Source organism: Geotrypetes seraphini, chromosome 2 (genome assembly GCF_902459505.1).
Source record: "Geotrypetes seraphini chromosome 2, aGeoSer1.1, whole genome shotgun sequence".
NCBI lineage: Eukaryota > Metazoa > Chordata > Amphibia > Gymnophiona > Dermophiidae > Geotrypetes > Geotrypetes seraphini.
Genome location: NC_047085.1, coordinates 21205393 through 21219914, shown reverse-complemented (window position 1 = coordinate 21219914; position 14522 = coordinate 21205393). Strand labels below are relative to the sequence as shown.

Sequence of the window (14522 nt, the reverse complement as noted above, 5' to 3'; positions counted from 1 at the left end):
GCCTCTAGGCATTCCCAGCCTTATTCTCTCACAGAAAACTTGTAGCAACTTCCGTCTCGCAGAATTTTTGCAAACTTGGAAGCTGTACCCATGGGATTGCTGTTATCCCCATTCCTCTACAGAGAAGACTGCTCCTTAATTGAGGCTCTCCTTTTCTATACATTTTTTTTTCTACTGTCCCTTGCAGAGAACAGGAAGGGGGGAGAGGGCAGAGAAGAGACTTTCCCTAATTCATCCCCTGCCCCTCCCCCCACACACACTTTTGTGTTCGCCAAGACCAATAAGAGAACAAAGATGTTGGTACTTGTGGGAAAACACTATTTCAGGCAATATCAGTTAAAGCTTATAAAGCTCTCTGGAAAAAAGGAGGCTCAGGGGAGATATGATAGAGACCTTCAAGATCATGAGGGGCATAGAGAGGGTGGATAGGGACAGATTCTTCAGACTGAAGGGGACAGCAAATACAAGGGGGCATTCTGAGAAACTGAAGGGAGATAGGTTCAGAACAAATGCAAGGAAGTTCTTTTTCACCCAGAGGGTCGTGGACACTTGGAATGCGCTACCGGAGGAAGTGATCAGGCAGGGTACGGTCCAAGGATTCAAACAGGGATTGGACGGATTCCTGAGGGATAAAGGGATCATGGGATACTGAGGGAGGAGCTGGGATGTAACAAAAGTATAGAAAGTTTGTCAGGTAATGAGTATAAACCAACCAGGTCGTGCATGTGCAGGACTGGAGGGCTGGGACTTCGATGGGAAGGCAGGACCAAATTGGGAGGCCAAGGTGGCAGGGGAGCCCCTTCAGATGATTCAGACAGGTCATGATCTGTTTGGGCCGCCGCGGGAGCGGACTGCTGGGCAGGATGGACCTATGGTCTGACCCGGCAGAGGCACTGCTTATGTTCTTATGTTCTTAAGTGATCATTAAATGATTGTTCATGTTTAGATATAGTATGTACAGATGGGAATTATTCAGTTCTTAGACTTTGCTTTTAAAAAGCAGCACATTGACCATTTTCTTCCCCCTTTTTGTTTTAGGTCTTCCTGAGCAGTACTATAGTCTCACTTGGTTTCTTAGCCCTATCCTGGGCCTGATCTTCACTCCATTGATTGGTTCTGCAAGCGACCGCTGTACACTGAGCTGGGGGCGACGGCGGCCTTTCATTCTTGCTCTCTGTGTTGGAGTTCTGTTTGGAGTTGCACTTTTCCTTAATGGCTCGGTTATAGGTAAGTGAGGACTGTCCTTTTCCTCTGTGTACCAAAGCTTGCGTTATTATCTTAATGTCACTGTTGCTAATACAGTGGGTGAACTGGCACTAATTTAAATGTTCAGACTCTGATCTCAAGTAACGATGCCCACCATGGGAGACGGGCATAGCAGCATTTCCAAATGTCTATCGAAATGACCAATGTTTTCAGGACAGAAAAATATAGTGATCAGAAATTCTATGACTCGGCATCCACTTGTGGCTGGCATAATTGCCCTGTTTATTACAGGACAGTGATGGAAGTCCAAAAAGCAACAAGAATGAGTAAAGCTACCATCTTCAAATAAAAAGCAGTTCATGTGGCATAGTTAGAGGGTTGATGCCCATGTTTGACAGACTCTTCTCCTCAAGCTTATGCCTTTTATAGGGTAGTGTGTCCAAATAGATTAGATAGGAATGACCCTTGTAAGCCAACATAGGTTGAAGATGTGAGGAGATTTCCCACCTGATGGTTTTGGAAACATTCCTATCATCTGTAGGTGAGAATTAAATCTTCATGTGACTGGTAATCAGTGAAGGCTCTTGCCCAAGTTGTGTGTTGAGATTTTTGTTTGTATGGTTTTCATTTTTTCTTTGGGGGGTAACTGAACTCTCTTCAAAGCTGATGTATAGGGTAGGAGTGTGTTTCAAGACTTTTTAAATGTATTAAATTTTACATGGGATCTTATGATCAGCAGACTGTTCAGTTAATTGATTCATATATATATATACACCATGGTATACCATGTTTCCATGAAAATAAGATAGTGCCTTTTTTTGTGCCCCAAATGAATATAAGACACTAGGTCTTATTTTTGGGGTATGCACATGATCGTCTCTCCCTCCCTCTCTAACCCAATTCTTCCTCTTTTTCCTTTCTCTCCTCCACATGTGCAGCATCTTTCCTCTCCTCCCATCCCCCTGTGCAGCAGAAATTTACCCAGCTTCTATCCTCTCCCTCCCATCCGTCGTGCAGCCTTGTCCAGCTTCTTTCCTTCCCTCCCTCCCATCCCTTGTGCAGCAGAACCCTTGAGCACCCCCACCACTTAGCCGAACCCCAGCTGATCCTCTATCCTTCCCGCCGACCGCAAGCGAACCCTACCTTCAACCGAAGCAGCGTTGGGCCGGCAGCACTCTAAACAGGCTTCTTGGCCTTGTCCGTCGGGAATTTCACTTTGTCGCATTACTGATGACATCAGTAACGTGGCAGAGTGAAATCCCCACATACACATACTAGTCTTTAAGCCTGTTACATTAACGCGTACTAGAATAGATGTCTCTCTTTCTGTCTCTCTCCTTGGCCACTGTCTGTGTCTTTCTATCTCTTTTTTTTTTTTTTTGTGAAACTTATTCCTTCCAAAACATGAGTTTCACATTTATACCAGACTTTAACTGCTGCTATTCAACTGCAAGTACTGTGGTGCCTAGAGACCATTAGTGAGCTTTGAGGTACACTCAGCTCGTGCTCGACATGGGAAAACTCTAGGAACCTGTTCACAGGGAAATGTTTCCTGTTGTGATCCGTTTTCTTTTTAATGCATATCTGATAATACATCCTGTTTCCACAATTATTCCCAAAATTATCTGTTATACTTTTTTTCATGAGCCTTTTCTTGAGAACTGTGTTTGAAACAGACCAGAACCTTTTCTGTGTTTAACTTAAAATAAGAGGTGGGAAGCTAATTTTGCTTTTGTCTCCAGAAACATTGTTGGCAAAGTGTTATTGAACAATTTATTATTGCTATTTAGTTGAGATCTGGATTCCTGATACAGGATGATTCAAGCAGCATGGATTGACTTTTTATAATGTGTATTACTCTTGCAATATACAGTAAATATGTTTCTCTTATGGTGGCCTCCTTTTAGATGACATGTCTGTTGTACATGGTGGTCATGATGGGGGCAGCAGCATAATTGCTCCAGCTAACATGAACTTTTAATTACATCCTTTTCCAAACCTTAAGATCAGAAAGTTTTAGATGCTTATTTGATTAACAACTACTTAGAAACTGAAGCAGTTTATAAAATGAAGTATAGTAGATAATTTAATGTAAACCGTATATAGTTAATATACAGTATATAAATTTTTAAAAAAATAACGGTGTACAGTATTTAATATGCTGAAACCCAAAAAAGAACCAGTTTTATCCATATGAAGGACAACATAGGCACCTCTGTCTTAAAAACCCAAAACCACCTATAACCCTAATATTGCATGAATTTAAACATGCTCTGAAGCAGATGTCTGTGCATGTACTCTATTGAATCAGTGGTTCTGGTTCTGGTTGTGGTTGGTCCTTGCTGAATAGATAGACTTTAGAACATGGCTGTTTGAGTCTTCCTTCATCTAAAGCACCTCTCATACAGAGCTGAAATAAAGAATAAAAGGAGTAAATAAATTATGGAACAGAAAATGCAGAGCTAATGCTATAGTGCGCAGTTTCCAGCAGTTCTGAGCTAGTGCTATTTTAGTAGTAAATCAGTTTAAATAGCTAGCTTATTACTTTTGTTTCCTGTATCTGAATCTTGATTTTTAATTTGCACCCCTTCCCCCTTTTAAATGGAGACTCTAAAAGATTTTTTTTTTTTTTTTTTATTAAATATGTATTCCCAGGTCTGTCTTTTGGTGATGTTCCAGAAAAGCAACCAATTGGTATAGTTCTGACTGTGCTTGGTGTGGTGGTGTTGGACTTTTGTGCCGATGCAACCGAGGGGCCAATCCGGGCCTATTTACTGGATGTGGCAGACAATGATGAGCAAGACATGGCCCTCAACATCCATGCCTTTTCAGCTGGTAGGCAAAAGAATCCTTTTATATTGTTAGCCTGATTAAAATGGACTATAGGCCCTTGAACTGAGCCTCAATGGTAAGGGTAATGCATTTGATATACTTCCTTTTCTGTGGTATAACCAAAGCAGTTTACAAATTATAGTCAGGTACTTTCTGTTACTAGTGGGCTCACAATTTAATTTTTACACCAAGGGCAGTAGAGGCTAAATGACTTACCCAGGGTCATAAGGAGCTGCAGTAGAAATTAAACACATTCCCCCTAATTCAGTCCACAATGCTAACCATTGGGCTGCTACTTCTGTCAGTGGCATGTCAAACTATAGCTTGAAACCCCAAAAATTAAATTGCAAAAGACAAGGCAACAGTTTCCTAAGTTATTTTGTCATGTAACTTTATATTTACAGAGTTAAAGCTTTGACAGTCTGACCGCCAGCTCAGATTGTGAAGATATTTATATTTTGGGCAGGTCCCTTTTGATGTTAGTGTAACGGACTAGAAAAGTTTGTGATCTCTTCTAGCCTTGAAGTGGTAGAAATAAGATATATGCAAAGATTAATAGAAGGTCATCCTCTATAATAAAACCCTAAGCGCGCATGCGCACTTACAATGCCGTGATCCCTGCCTCTGTGATTTGTGCCTCCTTGGCCGTGCTCCATTTAAGGTACGTGCAGCTGTTTGCGGCACGTGGCAGTTGGAAGCCGGCAATAAACAATGCCGGCCTACATGGAAAAAAAAAACCCGGAGACGAACAGGAAGCGAAGGACCGCCGCATGCAGTCACGCAATCAACTCTAACTCATTATCCCTCCCTCCTCTTCATCCTGATGTCTCTGATTCCCTCATCTGCCCCTGTCCGTTTCGGGGAGGGGGGGGAAATCAATCACCCTGGAGCAGGAGGACAGGGAAGGGAGTATGAGCGTTGGAGATAGGCGGCGCTGCAGGCACCCCGGCAACGGGAAGAGGAGGAGAGGACCCAATGATCCAGATGATAGGGAGAGACCGCTGGAATTTGGAACAAATGGTGCTGCTGGACAGGGGGAAGATAAATGGAAAGGATACTGGCTACTGTTGGACAGGGAGAGCAGGGATGGGGTGCTGCTGGACAGGGAGGGAGGTAAAAGTTAGGGAGAAGCGCTACTGCTGGACAGGGGGAGCAGGGAAGAGGTGCTGCTGGACAGGGGGGGAGGTAAAACCAATGGAGAAGGGGTACTGCTAGACAGGGGGAGCAGAGAAGGGGGGGGGGTGTTGCTGGACAGGGGAAGAGAAAAAAGTAAGGAAGAAGGGGTTCTAGCACCCGTTAATGTAACGGGCTAAAAAAGCTAGTCCAAAATAGTCAGCTAAAAGACAAAATAGTACCTTGTTGAAACAATATGCATTGTCTGGGGCAGTACTTTTTAGCATTTCAAAGGCATTTTCATATTTACAGTTTTGGGCCCAGCTGTATTTCACTAGAGTACCAGAAATATTTGCTGTTACTAAATACTAATGGTTGGGTAGTGCTACTGTCAAATCTTTTCTATTTATTATATGTAATTTCTGTATCGTATGTCATTTTCAGTATACTGAAGGGTTGAAAGTTGCTTGTTAGAAGTTTAGCTGGTTACCTCGCTCATCTTCCTGATAGTTGTGAAGCATCTTCAAAGATTATGTACCACTGAGTCATGCAGCCACATATGGAGTAGCTTAGTTGTTAGTGTAGTGACCTGAGAACCAGGGAAACTAGACTCATTCCCACTGCAGCTCCTTGTTTCTAGGCAAGACATTAACCCTCCATTGCCCCAGATACAAAATAAGTATAATATGTAAATCACTTTGATTGTAACCACAAAAAGGCATTAAATCAAGTCTCATCCACTTTCCAAGTGATACTAAGCGAAACTAGTAAAGACAATTTTGCAAAATTCATATGGGACTTTTGTGTTCAGGCCCCATAGCTTCTTGATCTGCAAAGTTGAAACAAGTCATCCATCTATTGACCTGTCTGGGATAATAGGTTTGCATTCTTCTCTCCTTTTAAACTTCTTGGCAGGTAGAATCTCGTTTTGCTAGAGCTCATTCTATAATTTGGAATTATCTTACTACATAGTCTTCACTTGCCACACTATTAGGGACATAATCAAAACACAAAAACGTCCAAAAAATTGCCCAAGTCAGCACTTGACATTTTGCTTGCCAAAACGTCCAAATGCCGATTTTTAAAACTAGAAATTTGGACGTCTTGCAGGTCATTTGTCCTCCAGAACAGTGGTCCCCAACCCTATCCTGGAGGACCTCCAGCCAGTCGGGTTTTTCTGATAGCCCTAATGCATGGGAGAGATTTACATACAATGGAGGTGCTCCATGCATATTCATTACGGCTATCCTGAAAACCAGACTAGCTGGTGGTCCTCCAGGACAGGATTGGAAACCACTGCTCTAGAACATAAGTCTACAAGGAGTGTGTAAGAGGCATGTTATGGGTGGGCTTTGGGGTAGAGAATGACATGGGAACAAATTTTTTCCTGTCCCTGCAGGAACTCATTGTCCTGTCCTGTTGAGTTCTTTTCATGTCCCTGCCCATTCATGAAAGCTGTCCTCATCTGCACAAGCCTCAAACACTTCAAAATCATAAGTGTTTGAGGCTTGTGTGGAAGGTAGGGTTTACAGGAACGGGTCAGGGAAATTGAGTTTCTGCGGAGATGGGGACAAATTTGTCCCACTAGATTACTGTAACGCCCTTCTCCTCAATATTACCCAAAAAGAAAAAAGGAGATTACAACTAATACAAAATATGGCCATCAAACTGATATATAACGCAAAAAAGTATGACCACGTTACACCTTTACTAATAGATGCACACTGGCTACCAATCAGTCATAGAATCTCTTTCAAAATAATACTATTTAGTTTTAAAACATTAGCAGCAAACAAACCTTCTTTTATACTCGGATACTTAACCCCACATAATACCCAACGTCCACTCCGTTCTTCAGGACAAAATCTTCTTTCAGTACCCTCTCTAAAAATTATTGGAACACGAAGATCAGATATGTTCACAGTTATGGGGCCTCAATGGTGGAACGCCTTACCACAATATATTAGAACAGAAAAAGACATCACAACATTTAAAAAATTATTGAAGTCATACTTATTTAATGATGCGTTTATTACTTGAAACTTTTATATCCTCTAGAGACTTATTTATACTTGAAACTTATTTTTTCTGGAGATGCTCTTAATAATGTTATGGTTTATATCACAGTTCTTCAATCGCTGGTCCGCGGACCGGTGCCGATTGGCAAAAAAATCTTGCCGGTCCGCGAAGGATTCGGTCCCCGCTGCAACGAAAGGCCGGCGTCAGCTGACTTGCAACTTCCTGTTGCAGTCGCTGTACCGGGACTCCTGCCTTCCACCGCGTTTGCCTCCTGCCTTGTCTCCGCACCTCCAGACCAGCAGCGGCAGCTCTGTATGCTTTTAACTTCGGCACAGAGCTGCCCCTAATCAATAGTTTAGCGCGGTTTCATAAGGCAGCCTCGGGGCCTTTGCTAGGCCGGCCCACATCGCATCATCGAAGTGGGCCGGCTATCAAAGGCCCCGAGGCTGCCTCATGAAACCACGCTAAACTATTGATTAGGGGCAGCTCTGTGCCGAAGTTAGAAGTACACAGAGCTGCCGCTGTTGGTCTGGACTCTTGGGCCGCTGAAGGAGGGCAAAGAGCAGCTGTCCTGGAGGTCTCCCTTCCTCTCGCCTTTGCAGGTCCCTTTTTTCCACCTTTTTTTTTTCTTCCTTCAAACGGCAACGGGCCCCAGCATCGACATCAATCAAGTAAGTTCCACTGTTCTTTGCAAGCGGTTCTGCTCGGCCAAAGCTTCCCCTCTGACATGAGCCACCCTCAGGGGAAAGAAAGTGACCCGCAAAGGTGAGGGGAAGGGGGGCAGATGATGGAAGTTGGGGGGGGGAGAGAGAGAAAGGGCAGATGATGGAATGGAGGAGATGAGAGAGAGAAGGGGACAGATGATGGAAGTGAGAAGAAGAGAGAGAGAGCAGAAGGCAGATGGATGTCAGTTGAGAGGGGAGAGCAGATGCTGAATGGAAGTGGGGAAAGAACACATACTGGATGGAAGGAGGAGATAAATAAAGGGGGAAGAAAATAGTAAGATAATGGAGGGATGAGGGAAAGGGGTGACAAGTTGTGGGTAGACACAGGGAAACAGGACTAAATAGTAAGAAAAAATTTAATTTAGATGGAGGCAGAAAATAGAGAAGGAAGACCAGAGAAGAAAAGGGAAGAGAGCAGAGAATGATAACAGATCTGAGTGGAGGAAATGAGAAGAGAGATGCTAAAAACCACAGGGGGGAGGGAAGGACAGAGATGCCAGACCATGAGGGGAACAGAAGGAAGATGATGGATGCCAGACCAAATTGGGGGGGGGGGGGGGAGGAGGAGGAGTGATGGCAGGGAAAGACAGACAGTGAATGGAAGGGGCAGATGCTGGACTGAAGAGAACAGAGAAGGTTATCATGCCACTGTACGCCCTCACCTGGAGTATTGCGTCCAGCACTGGTCACCGTACATGAAGAAGGACACGGTACTACTCGAAAGGGTCCAGAGAAGAGCGACTAAGATGGTTAAGGGGTTGGAGGAGCTGCCGTACAGCGAAAGATTAGAGAAACTGGGCCTCTTCTCCCTCGAACAGAGGAGATTAAGAGGGGACATGATCGAAACATTCAAGATACTGAAGGGAATAGACTTAGTAGAGAAAGACACTATTCACCCTCTCCAAGGTAGGGAGAACGGCAATCTCTATAGTTGAAAGGGGATAGATTCCGTACAAACGTAAGAAAGTTCTTCTTCACCCAGAGAGTGGTAGAAAGCTGGAACGCCCTTCCAGAGGCTGTTATAGGGGGAAACACCCTCCAAGGATTCAAGACAAAGTTAGACAAGTTCCTGCTGAACAAGAACGTGTGCTGGTAGGGCTAGTCTCAGTTAGGGTGCTGATCTTAGACCAGAGGGCCGCTGCGTGAGCGGACTGCTGGGCATGATGGACCACTGGTCTGACCCAGCAGTGGCAATTCTTATGTTCTTAGGGCAGACGCTGGATGGAAGAGAGTGAAAAGGCAGTGAAAACAGAAACCAGAGACGACAAAAGGTAGAAAAAAATACATATTTCAAATCTGATTTGATTTGAAATATGTATCTTGCTAGACATAACTGGGGAGTGCAAAGCCCAGGCAGTGCTTCTTTAGCTTCCAGCTGGCTTAGGGCTCTCTCTGACCAGGGGGCAGTTGCCCTAATTCCACTCCCCTAACACCATTCCTGTCATGTGTGACTGTGGTATTCTGTTACATGATATTTGTGTAGCATTCTGTAATAATTTGGCTTATTCAGTTTTCTTGATAGTAGAGGGGATATATGTGAAGGGAAGGGGGAGACAGGGGTTTTGTTGATCTTTGCCCTGTATTATTTGTATTTATAAAAGACAATTGTATAGAATATTGTTTCTGTTTATAGTTTAATAAAATATGTTCAATATAAAATCATAACTATTTGAGGCTTGTGCAGATGGGATCAGATGGTTTGTGGGACCGACCTCGCGGGGACGGGGCGGCGATGGTTTTTAAAAAAAAATTTCAGTCTTAGTAGTTTGCCGGTCCACGAAATAATTATTTTATTTCCGCCGGTCCATAGGTGTAAAAAGGTTGAAGAACACTGGTTTATATAACCCTTACCTTTTGTTTTTACCTTTGTTTTTCTACCAATAACTTAAAATGTAACTTTATTCTTTTTCCTCCCGAGTCATGTTTGTAAATATGTAACAATTTTGTTAAATGTTAGCCCTCTTTTATGAATTGTATTAGATTATGTACATCGCTTAGTAATTTTAATAGGCGATCAATCAAATGCACTAATAAACTTGTAAACTTGTAGAAATAAATACTCAAGGATTAGGGCCTGAATATATCCCTTTTTCACTCAAAAACAAGCCTCACATGGACAAACGACACACACACCCAGCAACACTACAAGGCCTTACTTACAACCAACAACATTCACACTCTCCAAAGAGAAAGGGAAAAAGAAAAGAAGTGGAGAGAAAGGCCTCAGTTCAGCTTCATCTGGCCAAAAAAACTCCACTCCTACAAAAGCTGTTTATGTGTAAATGCTGAAAAATAGTCCAAGAAAACAAGGCAATTAAAGTAGCCTGCCATTTGGTATCAAACAGCACGCCTAATACAGATGAAAGTCAGTGGGTGAATGTAACAAAAGGCAGTATAGTCCAGCTCATAACATCCACAGCAAAAGCAAGAAAAATAACTTAACTGCTAATGGCCTCCAAATCCAGGCCAAGCAGTCCTTACACCCAATGGGGAACCCTCCGTTTCGCATCAAATCGCTGCGTCAGGGGTGTTCATATCATTAAGTAATGACTCCCACCCACCCCTAGTGATCACTGTCATCGTCCCTCCATTTCCACCCCTACATTTCTAAATAGAAAAGTACATACCTGCCTGTAGAACAGCAACATGTAGTTTGAGAAATCCTACTAAAGCATCACATAGGTGTCTTAAGTAGCCTAGTGGGTGGGCTAGTGCAGTGATTCCCAACCCTGTCCTGGAGGAACACCAGGCCAATCGGGTTTTCAGGCTAGCCCTAATGAATATGCATGAGAGAGATTTGCATATGATGGAAGTGATAGGCATGCAAATTTGCTTCATGCATATTCATTAGGGCTAGCCTGAAAACCCAATTGGCCTGGTGTTCCTCCAGGACAGGGTTGGGAACCACTGGGCTAGTGGACCACAGAGAGGAGGAGCCAGGCCCATAAGCCACTCGTAACACTACATTTATGGTGGAAAATATGAGCCCATCAAAACCCTACTCTACTGCCAGAGTGTGGCACAGTGGTTAAAGCTACAGCCTCAGCACTCTGAGGTTGTGGGTTCAAGCCCATACTGCTCCTTGTGACCCTAGGCAAGTCACTTAATGGTTTACATGCATTTATTCAGGTACTCAAGCATTTTTCCCTGCAGGCTCACAATCTATCTAATGTACCTACTACAATGCCCCCCATTGCAGTAGGTACATTAGATAGATTGTGAGCCTGCAGGGAAAAATGCTTGAGTACCTAAATCAATGCATGTAAACCATTCTGAGCTCCCCTGGGTGAGCAGTATAGAAAATTGAATGCATAAATAAATACAGGTGCCACCTGCAGCCATAAGGGCTATTAGGGTGGTAGACAGATGGATATAATAGGTTTTGGGGGAGTTTTTGAAAACTTAGCATAAATTTTACAAGGGTGTTATGGTGAGATATATACCATATGTGAAGTTCACAGCAATGACCTCTAAGGTGCCCCACTGCTCTGTTGGGCATGTCTATGCCATGACAATGCTGACTTCTCCCACGTTAAAATGGTGCTGATTTAGACTTGGATGTTTTTGTGGTTGAAAATAACAAATAACTTTAGACATCCTGGCAGTGTAGATGTTTTGGTGGCCAAGATGACCGAAAAGGTGATTTAAAAAAAAATAATTTGTTCAAAAATGGATGTTTTTCTACTCCAGAATTTGGATGTTTTGTGGGAAACATCCAAATTCGAACTTAAACAGTTCTATTGAAAATTTTCCGCCATATATCTAGAAAAGCTGTTATCCTTGGACAAGCAGACAACATATTCTCACATGTGGGTGATTTCATCCACGAAGCCCAGTATGTACAATGGTAAAAGTGTTTTGCAACTTTGTTTTTAGAAACTTCGTGACTGCCCACACTGCGCATGCATGAGTGTCTCTCCTCCCGATGCCAGCTCGCCGTACCTTAGTTCTTCGTTTTCCACAGAGTGAAGAAGTGCTTTTTTCTGGACTCTGTCCAGTGTGATTGCCTTCCAGTTAACGTTTTTTTCTTGTTTTTTTGCCAAGATCTTTTCTTTCTTTTCATTATTTTATGTTCGATTTAAAAAAAAAAACAAACCAAAAAATAAACAACCTTTTTTTCTAGTCTTGTACAACCAGGTCTTTGGCCCTTTTTTTTTTTTCTCTCTCTCTCTTTTGGCGGGGGGGGGGGGGTTCTGTCACCAAAATTGAATTTAACCTTACCACCAAGCCACCAAGATTTTCCCATCCATATCAAAACCATCAAGCAGGTTTAAGAAATGCTGGTGGTATCAGTGCCCTATTCATCACTGACCCGCATAGTTGGTGTTTGCAGTGTTTGGGGGCCTGACCATTGGGTAGACTCCTGTACATGGTGTTCAACACTGCAAAAACATATGTTGAAAGCTCAACACATCCAAGAAGAGATCTTCAGCTTGGCCATGGACTCTGTGGGTCATTCAGAGCCCTCGGTACTGGCGACACCGACATCAGAAGTTTATTCCAGCATCAGGGAAGCTTGCTCAGAAGCCATCCTCTTCCCAGCAAGTGTCACAGGCCTCTACAGCATTGAGTACCTCGATGCAGGTCAACTATCAACACTAATACTCTCCTTCAATGCAGGCTGTCTCCTACAGGGTGTGCATCATCCTGCTGCACTGATGGTACTGGCTATTAACCATAGGTTACCAGTGCAAATTTTCAAGGAACAACTCTATTAATTTTTCCAGAGGGAGATTGGTGATATGCTCACATAGCTTTTGTCGACTCTCTCTGTACCATATTGTTTTCTCCCCACTTTATGGCTCTTGTTCCGTGCAGGTTTTTCTTGCTCAATTTTCCTCCACGCGCTTCCCTTGCTTTTTTCCTCTTCAGCGCATTTTCATGTAGATTTTTCAGAAGCAGTTTCCTGTCGGCGCCACCAGGAATCCAGCACCAGCCGACATTCAGTCCGCACCGACTTTGACAGGCCCGATCCTCTCTTGGTAAGTTGGTGCTACTTTCTTCCTTGGGGTTCAGGTCATTGTAGCAGCGAGTCTAATCCTGCCGACCTTGGTCATTGTAGCAGTGAGTCAAGTCCTGCCAACCTTGTTCAGCTCCATCTCTGGCTCCGCTCCATTGTTGATGAGTGCCTTGATACGGGCATGCTCATCTTGGAATCGTGGAGCGACACCGATGGTACCAGTCATGGGCCAAGGGTACCAGTGTTCTTTTATTCTTGCTGAATCATTTTTTTTCTGCTCCGCTAGTGATGTGTGCCTTGATACCAGCATTTTCATCTTGGGAGTGTAGCACGTTGGTACCGGTGCTTTTTATTCAGCAGTATTTCCTTCATGTCCACAACTTCTGTCGGCATCGACATGTTTCACTATACCTGTCGACATCTCTGATCGGTGTTGACGTCTCTGATCAATGTCGACCTGTCGACGCCCATGTCAATGTCGGAGCTCCTTTGTCGACATAGACAGGTTCAACTGTGTTTCCAGTTGTTCGGGTCGTCAGCCATGCCGACAACATTTCTTCTGGTGCTGATCTGGTTGAGTTATTGATACCGGTAGCATTTTCACAGGAGTCTCCTATGATTTTGATGACTCCTATAACGCTGGTTTTCTTTGAAGTTACTGGTGTTGATCTAGTATGGGAAAGCTTTGCAGTCATTAAGCTGTATTCTGCCTTCGACATCGACTCCCTGGCTGTATTGGGATTGACTTTCTGAGAGGGTAAGGATGTCTTTTAGAATTACACCCCATATCTCTCTGAAGCGGTGTGTGTTTTTGCATCGCATGTTTCTTTTTTCCCTTCTATGGGGTTGAGGAATAAATTTTTTACAAATCCCTTAGGGAACTGTCCGTAACTTGTGTCACTCCTTTGGAAGTTGACTCTGTACAGTCATTCCCTTCCCTAAGGATTTTCTTTTCCTTGATTTGTAGTTATCTACTCAAGGTTTGTTTGCTTCCCTCCCATGATATCTACGGGAACTTTTTTGACATGCCTTTAGAAACATTCAGCATGTTTCATTGAATCCCTACTGGGTTTATTCTACCGGCTAGTGTGTAGGCCTCTGTCTTTCTGGGCAGAGTGGACAAGGCGAGGGACCGGTTAACCAAATAGGCTTACTAGATTCCTATATTGCCTGAATGTTTTTATTGTCTATTTTCCTTGGCATACATTTTGTTCACATTCAATGTTGTTGCATTTCACTTTCTCTACTTACACGTACAGTGTCTATGTTAACAGTACTTGTTCTTAGAGATCTGGGTTTTCCAGGTCTGGTCTGAAATTGAGTATCTGTTTTTATCATCACTCACTAGGTCAGTTTAATGAAAATGCTTGGTTTGGGGAATGCTTTTTGGTGTTCCCAGGACAGTCGTCTCTTCAAGGGACCAGGTGAGACTTTCTGGTCAGTAGCAGTCTTCACCTTCATCTCCATCTTTTTCTCATTGGAGATTTGCGTTTACGTTTTTTCCTGTCCTCTCTCGGAACCTGTTTTTTCTGCTCTTCTTGTACTTCTAAGAGCCTCTGCTCTGAGTTTTTCCTTTATATGGCAGGTTTTATACACTTAATGTTTTCACCCTGCTCTCTTACTCTCTTTTTTTCTAAGAGAGTCTAGTTGGGATCTTATGCAGTCCT

The 14522-nt window shown here is 43.3% G+C and overlaps 1 protein-coding gene across 1 annotated transcript in view; it reads left to right on the top strand.

The window, feature by feature from the left end:
* The window catches only part of SLC45A4 (solute carrier family 45 member 4), a 182013-nt gene that overhangs the window by 133002 nt on the left and 34489 nt on the right, over window positions 1–14522 (top strand). Inside the window, exons 3-4 of the mRNA XM_033933011.1 lie at window positions 1039–1227; window positions 3862–4041. Of these exons, the coding sequence (XP_033788902.1) occupies window positions 1039–1227; window positions 3862–4041 (369 nt within the window). The remainder of the gene's footprint in view (window positions 1–1038; window positions 1228–3861; window positions 4042–14522) is intronic.